The sequence below is a fragment of the Oreochromis aureus genome, linkage group 16 (assembly GCF_013358895.1).
Source record: "Oreochromis aureus strain Israel breed Guangdong linkage group 16, ZZ_aureus, whole genome shotgun sequence".
Lineage (NCBI taxonomy): Eukaryota > Metazoa > Chordata > Actinopteri > Cichliformes > Cichlidae > Oreochromis > Oreochromis aureus.
The window spans coordinates 26,231,503-26,257,421 of NC_052957.1; the positions used below are offsets into that span (position 1 = coordinate 26,231,503).

General features: G+C 40.6%; 1 protein-coding gene across 1 annotated transcript; it reads right to left on the reverse strand.

The window, feature by feature from the left end:
• Window positions 1–562: 562 nt before the first annotated feature.
• On the reverse strand, window positions 563–24,594 carry LOC116314804 (protein FAM124A; the record flags this gene model as incomplete). The annotated part of the gene is made up of 5 exons (XM_039600371.1): window positions 563–1,669; window positions 7,925–8,691; window positions 19,739–19,770; window positions 24,142–24,176; window positions 24,568–24,594. Coding segments are annotated over 5 exons (1,665 nt in total), but the record flags the coding sequence as incomplete, so codon positions are not given.
• Window positions 24,595–25,919: the final 1,325 nt, after the last annotated feature.

Here is a 25,919-nt window from a genome sequence, read left to right on the forward strand (position 1 = left end):
TACAACTATCCACGGTCTCCCCTACTCTAACTTTTAGTAGCTTCTGCTGCTTTCTCTGTGATAGCTTTACATATTTTATCCACCAACTTTGAAATACCCAACAAGTTTGCAGATCCATGTACTTTTCAGCACTGTTAGTGTGTCAATCTTATTTTGGACAGTGGCAGGCCGCTGATTTAAGAAAACTTTTTTTTTTTTTTTTTTTTTTAAGAAGAGCACTGGTGACCAACCTACTACCTGCACGGCAGTTTATGGTGAGCTTAAAGAGCTAGACATTTTTCTATGCATTTGGCAGCTTAATATTTGAAGATGCAGTCTTCCAATTTTAAACCCATCAGACGAGGCATCCAGGCCAAAAGGGTCTGACTTCACACAGGACTGAAATGCTAAACTCCCAGGTGAAAGCATTAGTGGCAGAAGCCTTCTTTCCCCCTTATATCATGTTAGTTTTTAATGTTGCCATTTGGTTAGGCCTACACAACAAATCTACTTGGTTATGATCAGTGATGTAGAACACATACCCTACGTTTAATGGAATGTTAAGCAGCACATTTGAAAGGGGACAAACAATTTGTAATTTTATTGAATGTTTCTGTACAGATATGCGACTGCTCCATTAAATGCGTGAAAGTACATATGAAGTAGCATTTACAGAGTTTATATATACACATGCAAAAAAAAAAAAAAGAAAAAAAAAAGGTAGCATTCACAAATATTTCAGAACAAACTTTGTGCATTGCTTCAGTTTGCTGTTGTTGTTTTACTATCAAACACCAGGGGGCAGAGTACAGCTTGCATGATTGTCTCAGCACTAAGGTTTGACATTACTGACCACAGTTGAGTCCTCTGACCCTTTAGCAAAAGATCAGATGTAGAATTCTTGTTCTTCCTCTTCTGTCGTGTCTTTCTCTTCAACTGGTACACTAATTATGCTGCAGCTGTCTGACTCGTTTACTGAAGCTGAGGACAGCGTGTTTGCACTGGTGCTTTGCGGACATGACAACTGCAAGGCAGACTGAGAGCTTTTGATGGAGAAGCTGTTTGGAGTCCGGCCCAGCGTGGCCGATTTGTAGGTGCCCTCTTGGGTGACGGGAGAGAGGAGGGGTCCGATGTCTTCTGGTGGGGCCGATAATGGCCGAGGAGTCTGTGGTAGGCTCGATTTGACGTACGCAGACACAACTGTGAGGTCCACGCTGCTACCTGGATTTACCTTGTTCCCCGTGTCGACATCCGTCTCCTCTGCCCCGATCAGGGCGTCCACATTGAGGCGGAAGGGCGGGATGAGCGAAGAACTCCGGTGAAGGGAGTGGCTCCTGTAATTGGGGCTGGGACAAGGACCCGGAGAGGAACAGGCAGAGCGGGAGCTGGCTGAGCCCATGTTGGGTAGAGAGAAGAGAGATCCGGACCGATTGCCCGTCCAATGGGACGTCCAGCTGTCAGGATGTTGTTGGTCTGGCCACTGCTCCTGCTCGTCTGGCTCCTCACATGCCAGAGGCATGGAGTAGTGGGAGGTCGGGTGGACTTTGGGACGAGGTGGCATCCGTTGGTAACGGCGGTTCCTGTGAGAGGTGGCGCTGCGAGTGAAGGTGGACGGAGCCGAGGCAGATTCAGTGACGGCGCATGATCTGTAGCAGGGATCATGTCTGTGTTTGCAGTATGCACCCTGGACCTGCATAGGAGGGAAAGAAAAGCAGTGAAAATACAGCAATTTGGGGTCAAGGGTCATATCACCATGTGGGATAGGTGGTAGGGCAAAACAATTATAGCTTATAAACCGCTTCCTTTAACCTGCCTATTCTGACAGCAGACAGTCTTTATGCTCCATTTGTTCACATGGGATCTGTGGGTTCAAGACCATTAACCTCCCTCTGTACAGGGCTTCCATGCAACAGGACACTCCTCACACAACATACAGGCAACAAAGTGAAGGAAGAAGAAGTACAAGGGAACCCCGGGGTCTCCAAATGCACCCCACACCCCCTGTTCTCACCCTGGCCTCTTTGAATGCTGATGACTTCTCCAGCTGTTGATGTGATTCACAGAAGAACCCCCTATGTGTACATATATCCATTCAGGATGTAAAGCATCTTAAAATCAGAGTGCGCTGTTCAGACAAATCGATGAAATATTACAAATCCAAAAAGGAAATTATGAGAAGCAGGAAACACATGAAGCAACAGTCCCCTGTTCTGACATACAGTGAACGCTGTTGTCTTAAACATGCAAGGCAGCTGCAGCAGCAGGTTCTCGTCTATGATTTCCTCCTCTGTATATATTGAAATCCACAGCTCGGTTCTTCCCTCTCTGCTGATAGTTTCTCCATGTTTCTGTTCTCTTGTCAGCTCCGTCATCCGACTTTCCAACAAGACAATACAGACAGAAGCAATAACTTTCCACACAGCAGCCCCGAGACAATTTTCTGAAGCAGCACAGGGACTGAGGGGAATCTGCACATTTCCATATGTTGAACAATAAATATGAAGAAGATGAAAGTGATTTACTGCTTCCTCACAACAATCTACAGTCTGTGCAGGAAATCACTAAGTCTCTATTTCTAACATCTATAAATACTCTGTCTGATAATGATAGCTTGAATCCAGTACAGCAAATACACACTCACCAGTCACTTTATTATTGAGTACATGGCAGCAACTCAATGCATTCAGGCATGTAGACACAATTAAGGCAACCTGCTGAAGTTTAAACAGGCCATCAGAATGTGGATGATTTGGTGATTGAACAGGCAAGTCCAAGTATTTTGGAAACTGGTGATTTGAGATTTTCCCCACACAAATACATCTAGGGTTTACACAGATGGTCAGAAAAAAGGATCCAGTGATATGGATCATGTCTCGTTGATGCCAGAGGTCAGAGGAGAATGACAAGACTGCTTCGAGCTGATAGGCAGGCAACAGCAACTTAAATAACCACTTGTTATGACCAAGGTAGGGAGAAGAGCATCTCTGAATGCACGTTACATCAAACCTTGAAGCTGCTGATGAGCAGAGGAACCGACTGAATGACACGTCTGTCAGCAAACAACAGGAAACTGATGATATAGTTCAGAAAAGCTCAGCAAAACTGGACAACAGAAGACAGAAAAATTAGTCTTGATGTCATTTGGATGGTAGTTTCAGACAACATGTTACTGCTGCATAATTATGATGCAAAAATACTGCACAGTTCAAAGCATGCAGGCAGCATTTCCTAAGATAATAAAACAAAAATTACAGTTACATAACATGAGCATCTGTATTTGGACCTCTGAAACTGTAATGTTTGGAAGTAACATACATACTTCACAACAGTCACATGCTGCTTGCAGGGCTGGTTCCTGTAAACTGGAGAGAACTGTAAATGTTATCCAACACTAAAAACTACATATTTTATTAGCTGCAACATTCTGGAGTTTTACTGATGCAACTCAGTTTAGTAAAATTACTCTTTGAACCGAGGAAGGGTTTTATTTTGAAAGTCTTTATGGGACAAAAAGCTGTAATCCAGGGTTTTGAGATTGGTTTATGACAAAGAGGGTCCTCACAAGACTAAAGGTGTGTGTGTGTGTGTGTGTGTGTGTGTGTGTGTGTGTGTGTGTGTGTGTGTGTGTGTGTGTGTGTGTATGCGTGCGCGCGCGTGTGTGTATGTGTATGCGTGCGCGCGCGTGTGTGTATGCGTGCGCGCGCGTGTGTGTATAAAAAGTGTAACAAAGCCCCCTGTGTTTTCTTCTCTCCCTGCTCAGTGTCTCAAAGTTGACTCTTTTATAAACCATCTCTCTCCTTTGTCTCCATCCTGCTCTCTGCTCTCAGTCCACTTCATCCTGTTTATCTTTTCCTTACTCTTCTTCTCTTTGTTTTTCTTGGTCTGCTTCTGCTCTCAAGCAGTGGCGTCACCTTTTCCTTGCATGATGCCCATTTATTCCTTCACTAAAGCACCAACTGAGACAAAGGTGGAGGACCAGCTACATTCTCTGTCCGCGTAATGTATCGAGCTTAACCAGGTACCATCAGTGAATGCTGACAGTAAAAGAGTTTAGACTGCACTGTAGCACAAAAAGGGACATAGAAACACAATAACCTACACTCATTTTGTGTCCACTAGGTTCATATAATCCCAAAGCTTCCACAATTTCCTTTTTCCATCCAGACATTAGCTTCATTGTTTGGCCTTTAGTCATTTGTTGTTGCTCAGACATTTGACAGATAGATGAGGCTCTAAGAAGTAAATAAAAAAAAAGAAGAAAAAAGTAGATCTCACAGCAGTTGTTCATTCTTCATTTGTGGCTCAGCTGCACACACTCGTTATTTACTAAAACTATTATTTGTCCATGTGTGGGTGAAAGTTTCAATCCTCTGTCTACTATTAATACATGACAGCACGAGTTCAGTTTTCTGTGAGGACAAAATGCGAGTGAGGAGCCACAGCAGGACGCTGGGTAATGAGGCTGTTGACATGGTGATTATCAGACCCCAACTCCTGTAAGCTTTAGTTATCTGGGATAAGCCAGGTCAGCCGGATATATGACCTCAGGAAGGCAAAACCACGACAACGGGACACTAATCCTCAACAATGCTGTGGAAAGCAACACATTTGGACTGTATTTATGTTTATAAACAAAAGTCTTCAGATGATGAGGTTTTTGCTTATGTGTGGCAGTGTGACTGTGGTTTTCAAAACTGCGTTGCTGAGACGATGCTCTAGATGATGAAATAGGGAACCATTTTATGTTCCTGTTTCTCAAACCATGAAGAAAACAGAATTATAAGAAAGGAAGATTTCTATTCCAGACTTGCAGCAATCTGCAGACTAATTTTACTGGAAAGCTGGAGCATTTTTGAAGCTGGAATGGTTATAAAAACTCCAGTTGATCAACAGAAACATTTAATGAGCTGGAGAATTTGTTCCTTTAATAAAAACTCATATTAACTTCATATGAATATGGAAAAGCATCTCCTATGGAGCACTTTGTGCTTTGAAGTGTCCAGTCAATAGTTATCCAAAGCAGGTTGTTAATGGATAAAAAAAAAACAAACATAAGAATTTGTAATTTAGTAACAAATTGATGCCGAAAATTCTAAAAAACACGATGCTACTGTCTCTCAAGGAAAGCAACAAACATATACTGCATCATATGGATAAAAATAAAGAGAGAAATTAGTACAGTGCTGTGCAAAGTCTTAAACCAGCCCTCATTTCTTTATATTTTGCTTCTGAGGAGCCATTGTAGCCTTATACCTGACCATTTTCAGAGGAAGGTTTTTGTTGGTTGATAACCCACTCAACACTGACCTATGAATCATCTAAGTATAAAAAAGGCACTTAACTCAAGTGATGAACCAGTGTTGTATCCATGCATAACAGACACCTTAACAAAGAAGCAGTTTTAAATAGTATCTTTAGGCCCTTTGTTACTAAGCAGCCCGTCACAAAAACATAATTTGTTCCCATTTCTGTAGTTCAACCTATGAAAAACACCAAAGATAAAAACACAAAAAATAAAACGTTTTGAAACAAGTGATTTTGAGTATACCTTCAAAATCACTGTTTTGCAGAAGCGGGAGGCCAAAACATTATCTACAGCAGATAAACAGTCCTGTGCTTATGAAACAGGAAAAAAAAAATCTCTTCACTGAACCCTCATCAGAAATGGTCTCAGTGGAAGTGTGGCTGTCAAGACGTTAAGGAAAGGAAATGGGGAGTAAAAGCTGAGGTATGTCAACTTACACAAGAACTGGACTGGGAAAAAAAAAAAAAAAATCTGTGGCAACTGGTCTGATGGAGTGAGGAATCTTAATTTTTAAACTTTGGTTCATCCTGTCATCAGTATGTATGGTGGAGGTCAGAAGAGAGGCGAGTACCTACAGCCATCCGTGGCTTCATTTTTCACCATGGCAGTGATCCCAAACACACTGCCAATGCAGCAAACGCATACCTGGTTAGAAAAACACTCAGTGGAATACTATCAGTCATGGATTGACCTCCATAGAGTTCAGACTTCAACATTTCTGAAGCAGTGCGGGATCATCTTGACAGAGGACGGAACAAAAAGCAGCCAAATTCCAAACAAGAGCTTTGAATGTCCTTCAAGAAGCCTGGAGTAATATTTGTTTACATGTACAAACTATTGTTGCCTTATATACTGCATTTCCATATTTGTTTACACATTTCAGTAAATCGTTGCACATATTTCCAATTTGCCCAGCAAAATATAAAAAACTGAGGGGTGGCTTGAGACTTTTACACCGCACTAGATGCATGTGGTGATTTTTATTAGAGAGACAATGAAAGAAAACAAAAATAGACAGAAATAAGTTTGACGGATTTTCACTATTACTCTAACACGTCAGAGTATTTATGATATACTGAAACGTTACAGCTGCATCTGTAGTTCCAGGTTCCCAAGAGGCTTGTGTTTTCTTGCTTGGAGCTGGGTGTTGCCATTATTCCAGCCTGACAAAATATACATACACTGTGCACAACGTTTTTTCAATAAAAACACTCCCTCTCTGCGTATCTGTACAAAGAGTATTTTTACAGAACATAGTTGATGTTTTGGGAGATAATTTATTCCTTTCATATCACTGGGCCTCTGTTTCACTTGCCTACATTTAATATATTTAATGTATTGTAGTCTTTCTGCAAAGACAGGCTAATCTGTTATAGGTTCATTTATGGATGATCTCAGATTCAGATGTAAAACTATTTAAATATAAAGTAATATAAAGTAAACGCTGCAATGTGAAGGTCCACGTGACTTGATTCCAGGTGGCAGCTAAGCATCATGCATATGGCCCATTGTCATGATTTATTAGCTTATTGTTTCTCTCTGTGCCGTTCCAATCCCAGTAATGGACTGAAGCTTAATCGGCTTGAACTTTCAACACTACTTATCTCTGACCGCCTGGGCACATATCCCCCGATAGGTGATACCCTTCCAACAAGGGCCGCTTGATTCATGTCAGTCTTTATGTGGGTGTTTATATTCAAACCCACACGGGCTTTTCTAGCACCTTTCAGTATGGAAAAGATAAAGGAATTAAATTAAGCACCTACAATAAAATAACTGAATCCTTCTTTGTCTGCTGTATGATCTTGTCATTTCTGGATTGAGAATCAGTGTGAACTGCTCTTCTTTTTCCTTCAGCTATAAAACTGCCACTCTTGTCTGCTTCTCTTTTACACAATTAAACACAGATTCCAAACACTGCTGCACGCCCAAGCCCATTTTCAGTGTGTTTTTCATCTTTCTTTTTTTTACTCCTTTTAATAGCATACAGTCTTACACAAAGGAAAGACTTGTGAATCGCTCCTTAGCATCGTGTTTCAGGAGTTGAGCAACAACATAAATCCTTTTACATGAGACCAGCTGGTTCCAACAACTAATTATAAACTTGCCTCATTTCATCAGATTAAACTGAAATTACTCGTGTAGGTTTTGGTGTATCTGCAGGTATAAAAACATAACACACTCTTTAAAAATAAATCACACCATGCAATTGTGTTGAGTTGTACTTTTCCTATGTTAAAGTTACAGTTTGGTGAGGGCCGCTATATTCAAAAGAAGATTAAGTTTCCATTTGCAGGAATTCGTATTTGTCACCATGCCTGCATTGTGACACCTCCCCACCGTCCCAGATGCATATTTAGTGGAGACTGACTCAGCAGCTGCAAGACCCCCAGCAAAGACCACAGCAGGCATCATTAAGAGCTCGATGTGACATTTATTAACACCCATACAGCACAAAAGAGCGAAGTGAAGGTGGGTAGCAAAGTGGTTTGCAGATGTGCAGCAACTGTGACTATGCTAAATAACGTGGCCCTGAATGAGATAGCCAAATGCGTATTTAGGCTGATGTGGGCAGGAAATTTTAAGGCACAGATGTATATATATTTTTTTTTTTTTAAAAACAGAATGAAAAATGCTTACCTGCAGCAGGATCTTATTTCCATCGTAGTCCTCCGTTTGCCAGCGCACCTCACTGATTGGGCTGCAAGGGTGTGGCAGCAGGGGCACCAGCACTCCGACGTCCCGGACCCTCACCTCCATTACTGCTGAGTCCAACACCAGGGGACTGTGGCCTCGTGGGAGTCTCTTAAAGGACAGCTGGATCTCCATATCAGGGTTGGAGTACACCACAAAGAAGCAAAAGTCATCCTTCTTTTGTGCAACCCTCCGCTGAAGCAGCAGCTTGTACAGCCGCACCATATCAACATAGTTTTCGTGGCGGCAATAGACTGTGAAACGCACGATTTCCTTCCCATAATGGACCTGCCGCACGGCCCAGAGCGGCGTGCCGGGAGACAGAGTGAAAAAGTCCTGACTGCATGGGGTCAGCGGTAGCATCCGCCGGCCATTGCTGACTTTTTCAGTGTGGTGGTAGTGCCAGGGCGGCCGCTGCAGAGCGCGATGCAGCATCAGTATGTGCTCATCACCGCCGTAGGCCTCCTGGAGGAACAGGATGACCGCCAGGGCCGGCTGGCAGGCTGAAGCTGGGCTTCCGTTTTGATGCCGCTTTGCCCGAGGTCGCTGAGAGACGGAGGCTCGCTCTGAGACCCTGAAGAGCTGCAGTTCAGGGTGAACCCACGCCAGCACGGCGTCGGCAGCATGCTGCAGGAACTTGCCCTCGCCGGGGTCAGCAATGAGGTGGACGCTGACAAGGAAGGGATCCTGAAGCTCACCCATGGATAAGTCACCTCCACCAGCACACATGGAAGAAAAAGTAGAAGAAACAGGGAGGACAGGAAGAAAATTAGATAAAATTAGCATTTTTGAACTTTATATAGAAATAAGAAGGTTAAAACAATGTGAATTCTTAAATAATATGAATCTGTTGCTCCGAACTGTCTACATCTATTCATCCTTCTGCTAAGCAATTCCCTTGGACGCTGGGATTATTTTTCCCTGACACATTCACTCTTTTCTTTGTTTACTTCTTTGTTCAAGTTTTCCCATATTTTCCTCACTCGCCTTCCCCATTCCCACAGATCTCTAGATCTCAGCTCTCCATTTCACTCGTCCACATCCAACTCCATCTTTCTTACAATTCTGATGTTTACCTTTTCTCCCCTCTCTCCCTCCCTCCTTTCTACCAGACTCATGTGGAGCAGGGCTCCTCTGTGGAGGCTCATTAGTGCCATTAGGAGTCATTACTGAAGCCCAGAGGAATGTTCCAGACCGCAGCGGGAGCGATGCATTCAGGTGTAGCCTCTCCCTGAACCCCCGACATGGAAAAGCTCGGCACTGTGATGCAGGTGCTGCAAATCCACTTTTCCTATGCTGCCGACACATTTACGTCAGTCCGTCTTTTCTTTCTTGCGTGTTACATGTAGAAACTCACACGGCTGCCTGTTATCTCCATGTACACTCACTCTTTGTTTTGCTACAGTCTTTAATCCGAGTTCTCATGGGACTTGTCCCATTTTGTTTGTGCTTTGGGAAAGGACACACAGGCTACTTTCCCTGGCACAACATACTGTTTCACCATTGCCAAAATCCCTCCATGAAACCGAGAGGCCAAACAGGGATGGGTTTTGTCTCTCGAGTCCCACCGGCCTTTGTAAAAGGACAGTTTCAACTTGACCAAAGAAGTGACATTTTCAAAATGTCACTCTGTGGTTACAATGAAACAGACCTAAATAATAGGTGTAGAGGTGCTATGAATGTAGCTATTAAATATTACAAGCTTCAGTAAAAGGAAGATGTGGTGGGAAGTATACATTTTGGTACATTTATTTTATTTTCACGAATAAAATCACAAAAAAAATGCAATGACCAAAAATTAGTTACTAACAAAAATTAGTATATCAGCACCTCATCAAAAAAATCTAAAGTCATGCAAACCAGTGTGGAAATGTGTGTAGATCTAGGGGGCCCAGATCCTGTCTAGCCCTCGTCCCCCCTCATTGCTCTCACTTATCACAGACACACAATCTGAGGCTCGTGTTGGTGTTGTTCCACCACAAAACTAATGTTGGTCCAATGTTGTGGAATGTAGACACCGAGGATCTATAAGCAGATTTGAAAGCAAATTTAGTTTTAATAAAATGCAACGAAGCCTCAACTGTGACCCAGAGTAGCTCAGTTTGTCCACAGCGGTAATGACATCCGGATCAAGAATGTTCCACAGCAGGTTTAAGCGGGATGTCGGCGCACTGACATCCTGTAACACACATCTACGCGCCTACACAAAGAGACGGCACTGCTGCCATTAATGTCACCCTGATCCCCTTACAATCACTGTTAACATGTAGCTGGCATCAAGACACCAAACAAGTGGATGATAGGGCTCTTTAAGGGTATTTACTGCACAGCACATTGTACCGACACACAGACAGCTTGACGTCTTCACACTCCTGCTGCACACAGCTCTCCCGGGATCACTTTTCATGAGTCAGAGACCTTTGCCCTAACCATCTTATTTCTGCCTCATTAGAAAACAAACAAAAACAGTACAAGAAAAGAGTGACCTAAAAAAAAAAAAAAATCCATCATCATAACCATTCCTTTCTTATTTAAAATAAATAAATAAATAAAAATCTCAGTTTCTTGCTTTTACATTTGTCCTTTTTTTTTTTTTCTTCATTCCCCACCCCCACACTCTTTCTTCTGCCATTTTTTACACATGACAACTTTTGAGGGAATCAAGTTTGGATATTTTCCACAGTTTTCCTTTCTTTTGTAGCACGCAGCAGGAAACAGCACGCCCCGGCCGTGTGCTCACTAATGGAAATACTGCATGTGGTTTAGGTAAGGAAGCTGGACAGAGCATGCAGGAGGCAAAATACTCCGACATGCAAGCAGAGAATGGAATATTAGTCTCTCTCTGTGTTGTGTTTCTTGTACCAGTGCATAAAGCTACTAGCTACATGCTCGCAAAAATGCACTGAAAGGTCAAGATGTCTACATACTGACTTGTTCAAGGGAGACAGATTAGATCAATTAGAAAATTACTGAATAAGAAGCAGTTTGTTTTTTTTGTCCACTGTTTAAGTTTAAAAATCAAAATGTGTTAGATTCACAGATGTCTCTGTGTTAAATGCAGCTGAAAGATATTCTGGCGAGCTCATAGACAAGCTGTATGAGCTGCAGTTTTTTGGCCCACCTTTCTAAAATATACAATTCCAATACCTTGTACAAAGCGATACTTTTCTTGGCAATAAGAGCTAATGTGGAGCTGGAAAACAAGAGAATAAATCAGAGATTAAGTCTCCCCAATCCTGTGAAGGGAATGTAAGGCGTTTGTAGGTAAAGCTCTGGAGAAGTGTGTCTCTAAGCTCTTAATCCACTTGAGTCTTCAAGCTAACTGACTCGATTGACTACATACAACTCATGCATGTGCATAACCATCCTCAGCACACACACGGGATAAAGTGTTGTGAAAACATGTTTTCCTCCCTTCTTGATTTCCATGTTTTGCATATTTGTCAGACTTGCATGTTTCAGATCATCAAACATTTTTTTTTTAATGTTAGACAAAGATAACCCAATTAAATGCAAAATGCAGTTTTTAAATAATGATTTCATTGATTAAGATTTTTTCATTGATTAAAAAGTTACCCAAACCTACTTGGTCCTGTGTGAAAAAGTAATTGCCCCTCTTGTTAAATCATGAATTAACTGTGATGAACCACTTTTTTTTTTTTAAGCAGAGTTCAGTTTCATTAAACACACTTAGGCCTAATTACTGGCAGAGGTGTTGAATCAAGAAATCATTAAACAGAACTTGTTTGACAAAGTAAAGCAGGCTAAAAGATGTTTTTAAAAAAAGAAAAAAAAAAAAGGAACACATCATGGCATGATCCATGGAAGAGTTCAAGGAGAAATCTGCTGCTGACCAGTGGTTACAACAATTCTGCAAAGATGAGAGGGCCAAAATTCCTCTGTAGCGCTGTAAAACTGCTAAGGGTGACCCTAACCAGTTATTAGGTTTAGGGGACAATCAGTTTTTCACACAGGGCCATGTGGGTTTGGATTTTTTCCCCCCAATTAATATCAAACACATTCATTTAGAAAATGCATTTTTTTGGTTTACTTGTGTTATCTTTGTCTAATATTTAAATTTGTTTGATGATCTGAAACATTTAAGTGTGACAAATAAACGCATAAAAAAAAGGAAATCAGGAAGGGGGCAGACACTTTTGTACTCCACTGTAAAAGTGCCCATTTATAAAGGGGACGGTCTTGTCCAATTCTCAGAGACTTTAACCTTGTCTCTGTGGATACGTGTTAACCAGGAACACATGCTCGCTGCCGTACCCGCAGATGACGACGTGAGATAAAACAACACGCCTTCCAGCGAGCCCCTCCACATATGAGAGTGATTAGCAGCAAAAACTCAACCTCTCCTCGATGTGTGTATGTGTGCAGAAGAACTCCGGTCGCAGCTTTAGCTAGCCGGGCCTTCAGTGTAAAAACAAAACAACTGAACTTGGAAATTCAAGATGTGGGCCCCTTTTGTCGTCTGCTAAGAAAGAAAAAAAAAAAAGAAGGGGGGGGGGCAAGTTCCAAATCTCATACATCACTTTGAGTGACTCGTGCCAAAACATAATAAATGTAGTCTTCACACTAATATAAATCTTTGACTTATTTTTTTCTGTCATTTCAAAGTGTTGCTCGCACACAGAAGCTGTTCTCTCATTCAGATTCTGGCAAATATCCTTTCTCTCAAGTCTCAAATGTGTGCCGTTTTCCATTTTCTGATAACTATAGAGTACACATACAGTCACAGTGGGGGATGCTGATTTTAAATGAGGAGGTCCGTGTTTGTAAATAGAATCTAAAAGCTCTCTTCCCAACAATTTTTCAGCTCTCCATCTGTGTGACATCAAAGAGGGCGAATATCGAGTAGCCAATCAGAAGAAAGTTCACTTAAAGGAAGGAGCTAAGAAAAGCAAAACAAAACACATTCAATTACTTGACTGGATATAATGGTAAAGCGATTTTGTGCTCATTACTCAGTACTGCATTTTCACATCATCAGTCATTACCTGTCACTTCCCAACAACAATTTGGACATTTTTAATTGTAGTAAAACATCAATAAGCCAGGTACCAACTCAGGAGGTTGTTAAACCTACGTGAAACCTAATAATTATTATTAATAACTGTATTTTATTTTTTTATTTAACAAGTAGTACTTTACTTTTTTCGGCCTTGCCCACTCCACTCAGCTGCCTTTCCATCTCATTCTGTCTGCAGTTTGCCGAGTCGAGGCTTATCTGATCATGTCTGAACCAAGCTGAACATACGTGTGAACCCCTTTAACTTAAAGCTATACAATTGTTTCATGAGACTCTCTAGCAAACAAAACAAACAAACTAAATACCCCCACCCTTAAATCACTTAAGCAGTTCTCATACAAAGACTGAGGTAAAGTGATATATTGCCGTCTTCTGAGATAAGAGCTCAGGCTTCTGTTTGGATCTCTGCTCGTCAGCTGCATCTCACACTGTGACCAACATACATGGGAGAAAAAGAAAATGGCAAGTCTGCATTTCTTCACGTAATTAAATTAAACTGCATGAGTTGACGCAGTGAGAAAGAAAACAAGCTTGTTTACTTTGTTGTCTAGAAGACACAAAAGGACATGCTATAGAACTCCTAAAGAGCAACATAAGCAAAGGGCCTGAAAAAAAGGGAATTGCCGACTTCCTTTCCCAGAGCGGAATATACAAAGGGCTCTGTATGTGAACGACGCCAGCCCTTAAGTTTCACAGAAGATAAAAGCAGTCAGACCAAAATGTACAGATACTATTCCTGGCTTTAAAGTGCTGTTAGATTCAAACTCAAGAAGATAGATAGATTGATTAGATAGTGAAGACTACACAGCCAGGGTCATGGACGTCATGTGACCTTCAATGTCTGAACAGACGTGGAACGAAGCAGAACGGCTGAGGCAAGGGACAAAAGGCAACTCGAAAAAGTTGCATTACCTGCACAAATAACGGGTGAATGCTGTATAGCAGAAATCATGTGCCGAAAACAGTTGAAGAAACAGAATTATCTGCTGAAAATAGGTGAAGAAGCTGAACTGTCTGCTGAAGATGGATTTATTTGAAAGGGTACACTGAAGAGTGTAAAGAAAGCAGAGGGAGCGCGAGCGGGGAAGACAACAGCCACGGGTAGGATTCAAACCTGTGCCGCCGCTCTCAGGGCGCCTGCTCATCTCAGTGAGCCAAACCAGCACTCATCCCAGGGAGAGATGTGACGAGAGAAAAAACGGCTTCAGTTCCAGAGTTTGAAATCTGAGAGAAGGTCAGATTTCCTATCCTGAAACAAACGTAATTCATGGGAAAACGGTAAATGGTATCAAAAAAAAATTCTTTCACCCTGAGCGTCAGGAGAAGATATATTGCCACAAGGCTCACGTCTCTGGAGTCCACGGTTTAGGAGATATGATGAGTTGAAATGTTAAAGAGCTTAATATTTTAGAAAGTATAAAAGTTACGAGCAACTTTTCAGTAACTTTTGTTTGCTCTAGAGCAGGCCATATACTAATCGGAAGGTCGGTGGTTCGATCCCTGGCTGCTCCAGTCTGCATGCCAAAGTATCCTTGGGCAAAATACTGAACCCTGAGTTGTTCCTGATTTGTTCATCCAAGTGTGAATGTATATGAACGAATGGGCAAATGAGGCATGTTATATAAAGCACTTCAGATGCTCAAGTACAACAGAAAAGCACTACATAAGAGCCGGTCCATTAACCATTTATACACAACAAGATTCTAATAAAAACACTGAAAAACTGTCTTCGGTGCTGGTGAACATGCATTTCTAAATCTTAGTTCTGTAAATTGAGCAGTATGTTAAAAGCTCAATATAGTCAACTCAATTTTAATTCCTCACAGGTTTGAACTTCTGGACCCAGTTCAACATGGATCCATGGAAAACCATCTCAAATCTTCCAGTTCTTCCAGGATCTGGGGATAAGTTCAAAAGACGAGAAACGGCTTTTTCCTGGTTTCACTAGCCTCAAATTACAGCAAGACGACATATTTTTTTAATGAAATTTGATCTTAGATCAGAGGCAACATAATGAAGCTAACTATGAATACTCTGGTATTTGCTCTCACATTGGCTTAACAGACTGCTAGTACCCAGTAATAACTGTCCTACTTCACTGTGCACTCAGTCAGCACGTACACACTCACCCATTCATTATCACAAGGGCCCACAACAAGGCCGACAGACTGAACTGCTTCAATTAAGCCATTAACAAAAAGCCGACTGCAGCACATTTAGCGCTGTTCTGGCCTCGTGGTTCAACTCTCATTCTGGAGGATGCACATTTGGTAACACTTAATCCAAGCTGCCTTAAAACGGCGCATGGATTTCATACATTCAGCTGGAGAGAAGGCACCCCAACCTTGTGTGTGTGCGCGTCTGTGTTTGTGTGTTACAAGCTGGTCTGTTACGGGTGGTCCTTGGGCCATCAGGTGCTATTCAAACTGACTGTGTTGAAAGTGTTTTGGCTGACATCACCACGAGTGGTTTGCCGTTCAAAAGGATGCTCGCCGCTGTTCCTTTAACAGAGAGCAGTGCATCGTCTTCCCCGGTGTTTGAGCGTGAACACAAGACGGCGCAGATAAAAGGCAAAGAAGCAGTGAATAGACACCACACTCTGTTACACATGAATTTGTAACATGAATTTGTAAAATTTGAGTTAAAAAAAACAGAGAGAGAGAGAAAAAAAAAAAAAAGAAACCCATATAAAATCACATACTTCAGTAATTATGGTTGAGCAAAACAAGACCAGCATGCAAGTGCCAAAAACTGCAGTTCCTTAAATGAACACACTCCAGAAGTGAGTCAGTCCCCATGTTTGCAGCCTGGTGCATACAACCATTAAGGTCTCCCTTTCATTTTATGAAGGCTTACAGTTAAGCATGATTACTGCCATGGCCGTGGCTGGGTGGGAGAAGTGGAAAGTTTCCAGACTGTCTGAGATGATATTAAATCGTAAACTTAATTTTTAAAATTCTAGCTAGGCTGAAGAGAATATAAACAGACTTACAGGCTTCATACGGCCTTACTTTATAAAAATCAATTCTTGGATTACTTTTAACTAAAGATAAAAGTTTTTAAAGCTAAAATTTTAATCTGTTGCCATCTCAGGGATCCAGACAAAGAACCACTACATCCTGTATAGTTTCATCAGCGTCGTAAAGGCTGTTAATTCTTTGAGTTTAATGAAGAAACGTTACACTACAGTGATGAAAAACCAAAACCACTTTTTAAGAAGCAGCTGCTTGTGGCAGCAGTGGTGCTTCTGCCGTTACTTCTTTTCTCCAAATTCTTTGAAGAGTTGCCTCAGCTGGCCTTTTCCTTTTAGCTCTGAATCTAATTATCACAGTTTCTAAAATCTGCACAAGATTACTTTTATGTAACCCACATTTCTTTAGCTTCAACCAACAGACTCGTTCTCATTCACAACTGGTAACTTATTTTATTATTATTATTAAATTATTATATTAAATTTAAATCAAAATATTTTTAAAAGCTTCCATTTCGAGGCCATGCCAGGTGAAGTTGTAGTTTCTCCTACGTGAAATCTTACTGTGAAAAAAATACTCAGCCATATTGATGTTGGAGGTTTAGCGTGACATCAAGGACTTAATCACCATGGACTTTATGGCTAGTGTGAGCTGAGGTCAAAGGTCAGGGGTTAAGACCACCTTAGGAGAAAGTAAATGCACCTCTGTGAAGGCAAAAGACAAGAGAAGACTAAACCAGCATGCACCTCTGTGAAATGAATACATCAGTAGACACTCTGAGACAGGATGTTTCTGATTTTAGAAATTGTGCAAATGCAAGAAAACTGTTCTACACATTTGTTTAATTTGCACATTGATCAAAAATGACTTACTGGAGGCCCGGGTAATGCCATCCAGAGCAAGTATCTGGTTAGACACCATGTTTCTAAGATTTTTAATACAATAACCTCAGTTTTATCTGACTTTACAAGCAGGAAATTAGAGGTCTTTCTGTTTTTAAGGCATTCCTTCAGATTAATTAATTGACTGGTGTCATCTGGCTTCATGGATATCGATATATATAAAACAACTTATCAGCTTTTATGGCAGTTTCCTTACTTCTTACAGTGTTACAGGGATGCCGTATGCAAAATTTTAAGAGCCATGCTAAAGATGGATCTGGACAGATGCAAAACAGGTCGTTTTTAGAACTAAATATGATGTCTTATCAGACAAAATAAACGAACAGTTGTCAGCCAATCAGAAACAAATATCTTCTTAGACAAATGGTGCAAATTGTTTTACTTTAAAAAAAAAAAAAGGTCCTCTGGATGGATTTCAGCCTGTAAATGTATGCACGGTGTTTGCGCTCAGTAGTAGTTTCTGTCCAGCAGTGGACTTGTGAATGTGGTCACACTCTGTCCTGCAGTGTGTATTTAAAGTTCTTGTGTTTTCGGACAGTGTCCCAGTGCACATTTTGTTCCAGCTCTGACCTCCAGTGATGACAATGGTGGGCAGAGGCTCATCTGACACAGCGATGACACAGGAAACAACAAGGGAAAACCAAACCAGACACTCTCTGCTGGATCACTGTGTGTGTTTCACTGCTTCCTGGCTTACGGGCGCGGTTCAAGTGGGATAACGCAGCTTCCTGCAGACCAGATTAATGGGCTAATATTGGATATAATCCTCCCATTGTAAAAAAGCCTGGAGACCTGGCAACCAGACTGAGGGCAGGCCACAGCCTCTGCAAACACAGACCTTCACAATCACGTCCACTTTCAAAGAAAACTATGGACACACCCACAGTGTGTAAAAAATACCCAAGACAGGAAAATGGCCTAATGATGCAAGACAATTCTGTCCAAATTTGGATTATTTATTATCTAAAATTACTTTTTTTTCTTTTTTCTTTTTTTTTTTACCATTTATTGTTATTTATGAGACTTGGGAAAGCAGTAACATTGTTTACCCACAATGTGTAAATTATTATCCAGTTTACTTGCTGATGTTTCTCTCATGTCATGTGCACATTGCTTCAGATTTGTCTATCATACTGGATATGATACAACCACCGGCTGCTAATGAAAAATGCATAGTCCCCCTATTGGTTGACAAGTGATTTCTACAGGTTACTGACCAATGCTTAGTGAAATCAATCAAAAAGAGGGTGCTGTACCAGAAACCTCTTTAATGTTGCTTTGGTCACTACTGGATTGCTGTGGTTGCCCATAGTGTGCAACAACACTTGCCAGCTGCTAGTCAAACTGTAGTGAATATTAAGAAACTGCAACTGAGACAATCTGCTAGCATCAAAAGTAATTACACTGAAGTTTTTGCCAGCTGCTCAGGGAATACACATTTTTCCTTAGCAACCTAAGGTTACCAGTGCATTGCTAACTGGTCTCTAAATCTGCGTGATTCAGGCTGAAGCAATCAATTTCCCACCGATTACCATCAACTTACTCACTAACCAGTCAGAGAATATGTATTTTTACCCCTCTCAACCTGTTGGTACCTGGGCCTTATTCACTCAACCCAAAAATGTCAACACTATTGTTACACGTCCAAAATTGTGGAAAAGTGACTGTCACATGGTTAGTGACCATGTGAATCATGTGCCTTTATTTTACTACACAGGCAAGAGCGTGTTCACACAACCAACTACGCAAGTACAGGTAAATAAATGTATGCTTAAACTTGTGACTGGGGCAGCACGGTGGTTAGCACTGTTGCCTCACAGCAAAAAGGTCTTGAGTTCAGTTCCACCATCAGGCCAGGGTCTTTCTGTGTGGAGTTTGCATGTTCTGCCCGTGTTTGCGTGGGTACTCCGGCTTCCTCCCACCGTCCAAAGACATGCAGTTAGTGTGGATAGGTTAATTGGAAACTCTAAATTGCCCATAGGTGTGAATGCGGGAGTAAATGTGAGTGTGAATGGTTGTCTTTGTCTGTGTGTTAGCCCTGTGACAGACTGGCGACCTGTCCAGGGTGTACCCTGCCTCTCACCCTAAGACAGCTGGGATAGGCTCCAGCGCTCCCCGCGACCCTGAAAGGGATAAGTGGAAGCGAATGGATGGATGGATGAAACTTGTGGCTGGATTTCTAAGCCTTATAACATAAGCCGATGTCATAATTAATGAAAAATATGGCCAAACCTACCAAAACAAGATCCAAATATTGATGTAAAAAAATACACGTATAACACATTTCTACACTTGAATAAATTTATTAGCTGACTGAAAAGACTCAGTTTGGTTAGAAATGCTTCTTGTCATGGGTGAACAGTTGCTGTTTATCTTAATCGGAAATTGTTGCATAGTTTATCTCATGACTGTTGCTGTGTGGATTATAATGATGATGCATCTGTTTACTTACCTAACAGAATGTGATTGTTCCCTTTTTAGGAGGACATTAAATGTAAGCTTTTTATGTTTTTCCCTCTGCTTTAGCTTCATTACCTCAACAATACAAATGTTTCATTTATCCCTGCGACTGCTAACCTTTACTAACGTGTAAAATGTAATGCGTAGCATGCAAACCGAGGTGGACAGAGGAAAGAAAAATGTAATAAACAATGTTGTTGTTGCTATACAAAGACTCTTCCCTAAAATCTGCTGTGGATCTTACAGGCCACTAAAACACATAGACACAAACACAATCCTGGCCTGTGAGTGGATTTATTTAGTCAGTGTGTATTAGGGAGATAAAGACCTGAGCCTGAGCTGTGTGTGTGTGTTAGCAATACTTCATGTCACTGTTAATTTTACTTACTGCTTGTTGAGGACAAAGGACTGTAATCAGACCTGCAGAGGACAAAAGAAAACAGATTTTTTTTAAAAAAAAAAAAAAAGGCAGAGGAAATGTGGACAGAGAGGACAAGACAGAAGTTTATATTACAATATGAATTGCAATCTACATGATTTACAGGATGACACACTCCTATTTCAGATGAAGTGCTGACATCTGGCTAAACAGTAGGAGAGGTCCAGCTGGAAGGTCAGCAAAAATGCACACAGAGATTTCAGAGTGGTTTCTAACGGAAGGGATAAAAACGCAGGCATTTGCTCAAGTACTACTTCCACTACTGAGATACAGTACAGCTCCTAGCCTCTTGTATTTTACTTGAGTTCTAACTACTGCGTTTTCCTAGTTAATTAACACATTAAATAAAATTTCCTGGTTTTTTAGAAGCTAACAATCCTACTCAACCAGTAAAAACATCAAAAATGCTCCTTACACACTCACACATTAACAATAATAATAATAATAATAATAATAATAATAACTATTATTATCCACATGATTGACATGATGCTGGAAATAAAAGGACGTGTGTGTGTGTGTGTGTGTGTGTGTGTGTGTGTGTGTGTGTGTGTGTGTGTGTGTGTGTGTGTGTGTGTGTGTGTGTGTGTGTGTGTACGATTTTAATGTGTCATGAATTACTACAACCATATTGTTTCTCTTAATTATAGAATCAGTTCGGCAACAACTTCTTTGTTCCTTCCAAAAATTGGATAAAAAGATTGGTAACACATTCTACCATTAAAGTTACAAGTCATACAACTTAAACTAATGACTGTACAAACAACTAATGCGGAAAATATGCTCACGTCTACTGAATCAGACATATTGGGAATTTATGACATTTAAAACATAGAAACTACTGAAAGTGTGAAGCCATCACTGGTATTAGCATGCAGATAAAAATAATGTTAATCACACAGTTGATTTAACTAACTTAAAAAACATACTGGTTTGGTTTCCTGGCCAAACCAAGTATGAATAACTGCAAGAACTGGCATATAAAGTATGTGGCTACAAGGCTGGTGGAAATAATGTGTAAATATGGCCAAGCTGAGATAATTTGGTTTTTCTGGGTTTTCCCCCCTCAATCTGCTGACAGCGTGTGCACTAGAAATACCTAGCTAGAGCCAGGAAGTGATTAGCCTAACTTAGCACAAAGACTTGAAAGAGGCAAAATTCTCCTGGCTAAATTCAAGGGAAAACTACCCTCAAAGCTCATTATTTCACTCCTGTATCTTGTTTAATATGTACACATGAGTATAACAGTTACATTTTTATGGCTGTACTTTGGCTTTCTTATAATGCTGGATTCTTTGTATATTGGTTCAAATGACAACCAGTCTCGCTGGAGAGAGGCCAAAACATTTCCAATCCTTCTGATTTCTGTGCTATGCGAGGCTAGCCATGCCCAGGCTCCAGTGTTTTTGGTTGCACCAGTCTTTATGTAGAGTTCTTTACACGAAAGAAAAAAAAGGTAGATTTATGGTTGGGAAAAAGTAATTGGTGAAGTAAAGGGTCTTCACTTTTTAAAGATTTATCTGCTCTTAAGCTTCAAAGAAAAGGTGGAGAATTAGATTTCAGCTAATCTGATCTCCAGACAGAGTAAAATTATGACATTTTATGACATTACATCCAATACGTGTTTGCCCACATACAACAATGCTGACTGAGGAGCTAACTCAAATCCTGCAATTAATAATTTGGTGAAAAGGTTGCGTAACTCCAGGTTCACATATATGCATTGCAACTTGACGATATTAGTCCCACAGGAGTCCTCTGACAGCCAGAGAACACTGTTCCTCCACACACACTCTGTGAGTCCATCTCTAAACTAATAAAAGTCTCTGGAGCTGCAGAAAGCAGAAGAGCAAGTCTATTTCCTGCAGCAGGAGGTTATCAATCTAACTAACGGGCATTAGTGGTGTAGAGAAAGGAATGGGTAAGAGTGAGGGAAGCAGCAGGCGTGAGGACACAAAGGTAAGAAAAGATGGGCTTGCAGAGGCAATATAAATATTGGGAAGAAGAGAAATAAGCAGAAAATTGCAGGAAAGAGGGACAAAGTGAAAGTCATACTCTCATCTCTGAGTGCACAAAGAAAAATGACAAGAAGTGGAAAAAAAAGTAGGTTTATGACTCTCTGAAATAGAGTTGGAGGTAGTAGTGTGCGCAGTTGCACACTAGTCTGTTTGTTTTGATGGCTCCTTTGGGTGTGAGCATTTGGCAGGACTACCCCTGCAGTGCCGGCTAGCATCCCGCCTGCGGTTCCCAGTCTGGCCGCGCTGCCTCGCTTCATCTCCACCCAAAGACAATAAACACAAAGTGAAGCGCAGACAGGGAGCAGCCCAGTCATACGCATACGGTATGAGCGCAGGGTGACCCAGTGGGCTCAAAACTGAGTATATATATGTATATTTTTTTAAAAAAAAAATCTTCTTTGACCCATGGAAAGCTGAAACGGATTCAGATGCAGGGAAGGAGCGATGAAGAGGGACTTAGGATGGCAAGAAAGGGATGAAGATGAAGGCACAAGCTGACTGAAAACGTTTGACTGTTCCAAGCGGTGACTCATGTGAGCATTTTACGGCCTATCACCTCTAAAGTCAGGCTCTGGTTATATTCAGGAAGGATCTTTATCACGGCTTAAAAGAAACCAGACATGATTGATGGTAGATGGAAAGTCTGTATTCAATAACAACATAACATTATCATCCTCCTTCCCCCAGAGCAGGGGTCTATTAACACAACCGTGACGCACATATTCATGTAGGTTTGTTAGTGTTCAGGAATAAAAATAAAGTATTCTGTTTTTCTCGTTTGACAGAACAGCATTTATATAAGAACATGGCAGAGACAAAGTCATAGACGGGACCGACTCATCTATTTAAAACTCACTAATAGGGGGTTAAGATGGACTTTATGACCAACAAAATACTGTTTATTTTATTCATTTATTCCAATGGACTGGTGGAGTGAAAGCGTTCTAAATTTAGTGGATCAAAGATAAACAGGAAGTGGATTGAGGAAGAAGAGGTGGGGGATGTGAGCAGGTGGAGGTGGCTGGCCTGGAGTTTGTCATTTAACAAGAATACTTTTCACATACTTAATCTTCACATATAATTATGTACTTTTAATGTAACTGTAATATTTGTATTTTGTTTTTAACCATCAACAACACAGAAAAACATTTTTTATGGCAGTTTGGAACATTTATTTGTGAATTATTGAGAACAAAGTATCAGGATATATCTATCTATCTCTCTCTCTCTCTCTCTCTCTCTCTCTATCTATATAAAAACAGCACAGGTGGTCGGTTTAAGCCACACAAACATTGATTATAGGCTAAATTCTGAGACGCTACAAGGCTGCGAGTACTGGCAACAATTAGGTTGGACTGCTTGATATGGTGGCCTCATATTTTCTTAACAGTGTGCAATTACTATCAAATGTAAAACTGTGCTTGCACTACTAGATAAACTATTTTATGTAAGCCGTGCCTGAAATGAAATCCTATAATAAGAATATATAGAGTAAATAACAATTAACCTAATTGCATACCGGGCTTTTAATCTTTCTTCCACCATACATCTCTGTGAGGGATCACAAGGATCTATATAGGCAAAGTTAATACAATGGACAGGCAAAAAGAAACCTTGATGTGTAATCTGGGAGTTCAGAGATGTGCAGTTTGCCTGTGACTAATCTGTAAGAACAACACAAGCCCTTTATCATAGGACATCATGTGACATGGTCATCTGTGCATGAATGCCTCAATCAATCATCATGATTAGTTTGACTTCAGGGTTTTCAGACACAACAGCTTTCTGACATATGGGACACGGTTTATTCAAACACAACGAGTTATATTTACCTAGACTTAACCAAGCTGCTTTGAAATGTGAAAAGAAAGAAAGAAAAGTTGACGACACTTTAACTTCATCTACAAAACAAGCCACAGCTGGACTCTAACCTCAGTCTCCATGGTGAAAGTCCTGTGTTTGGTCCATTTATCCAGCATTTATCCTGCTGCCTCTGTAGACTCATCATAAGATTTTAAAAAAAATCTCACTTCATCTTCTATCAGAAAGCCTTTCTGAAAAACCCTGAAGGCAAACTTCTCTTTCACACACACACTCTCACACAAACTCACTACCAATTTTACTCTTTACTTAAAAAAAAAAAAAAAAAAACCTAATAGAGAATGGACCCCAAACACCTTAAAGACATATACGATGATCACGTTTATCATGTTAAACCTTATAAAAATGAAAGTGAACCTGTCTTTTAATTTTGTGAGACATACAGAGACACACACATACAGAAAACAACTAGTAAATCCTTCACAACAACACAACATCAAATCAGTGACATACCGCAGGCGACAACGAGGCACATCTTTGTTTAATGGCTGCAAAGGAGTAAACAGCGTTAACTTAAGTCGCTTTCCTGCCAACACAACTTCGAATTACATCTTTTTTTTTTTTTTACTTGAACATTCCGCTAAAAATATTAGCATCCCAAAACAGCTTGTCCCGAGCTTAGCCTGCCTCAGTAGCCAGTGTAATATATAACTTTTAAAAAATAAAATAAGTCTGTGAATTTAACTGAATATCGTCGAGACTAATAAGCCAAATCTCGTTTAAAATAAAATAAAAATAAAAATGTTTTGTGCTGTCTCGCTTCTTCTTAAATATAAATGAGAATGCACATTGGCTGTGGTTAATTGAAAATATTTCCCAATTCCAAAATCCCAAACATTTAGTGAGATATTCTGCATCTGTTATTTCTCCTTCACTCACCCTCCAGTCTCGGCTCCTGAATCCACGCAGTCATCTTCTGTTAGGGCTTTCTCCATCTCAAAGGCTCGGACGCGTAGCAGTTAGCTGCATTGTTTCAGTGAAAGCCACAAACTGAGCGTTCAAACGCCTGGAGAGACCACACTGAGTCAGACGAACAGAAAACGGTCTAAATCCGCGCCGGTGTCTGAGTCCGCACACGAGCAGAGGGGTTTAAACTTGTTGGATCAACAGGCTGACTTTTCTGCGTCAGCGGCGGGCTGACGGGATGCCTTCAGGTGCTGTGGGAAATCTGACGACTACAAGCGAACGAGACAATCAAACAGTTGGATTGGAGGTTGAATTCTTTCTCACGTGTTTCAGTTTCCTGCGGTTTCTTACACATGTCAGTAGCCTGCATGCATTTTATTTAGATAGATATTTTACAATCCTATAAATGTCTTCAATAATAATGAACTGCGAGGTTAGTAAGGGCCTTGTAGTCATAGAATTATTTGAATTTTCCTTGATACTGTAAGTTAAGCTATGACAATCCCCACAATATCATTGTTAAAGGGCATGTTAGTGCCACTGTTTCAAATATGATACTATTACTACTTTTGTGTTCAGAATCACGATATGCATTCATTTCTGTTTTATGTAAAAATAGGTCAAACTGCTAGATTATAGCTGAAAAACAATGTTATGAAGGTGAGACAGGTATTTGATTTTTCATGTTCTAATTAATACAGTACTGTACAAAAGTGTCGAGCTGTTGAGCTTTCTAGCAGATATTTCCTAGAAAAAATTGAAAATGGGTGCAGAAATGTACTGAAACATGCAAACATACACAGAAATACGGCATATGAGCCAAAGACAAAGTTTGTGCAATTCTAATGAGCTTGAAAGTCAAAACTTGCTATGACCACCTTCATTCTTCAACACTGCCTAAACTCTCTTAGGCAGTTTTCTTGTCATTTCCTCTCACACTGCTTCAATAAAGTTGAGATCTGAGTTTTGGGTAGAGTGATACATGTCTGAAAGGGTCCCATTGTGTGTGTTTTCTATCCAGATATGCTTTTACTGTATTGGCAGTGCTTTTTGGAATATTGATAACTGAAAAATGAAGCTGGTGCCAATCAAAAACTTTCTACATCGTAATTCAAGGTGTCTTCTATTAAGACTAGTGGCTCAGTTGAAGGGTCAGATCCATCTCTCAGCTCCAGTTTCAGATCTGCGCTGAATTTTCCTCCCCTATTTCCTAAAGACATGACTTTCAGATACTGTTCATCTGCTATAGATAGTTTTTAAGTCTGCCACTTCTTATTTTGTATTCCACTTGTACAGTTTTTCATAGATTCAAAGTGCCTTGAGTT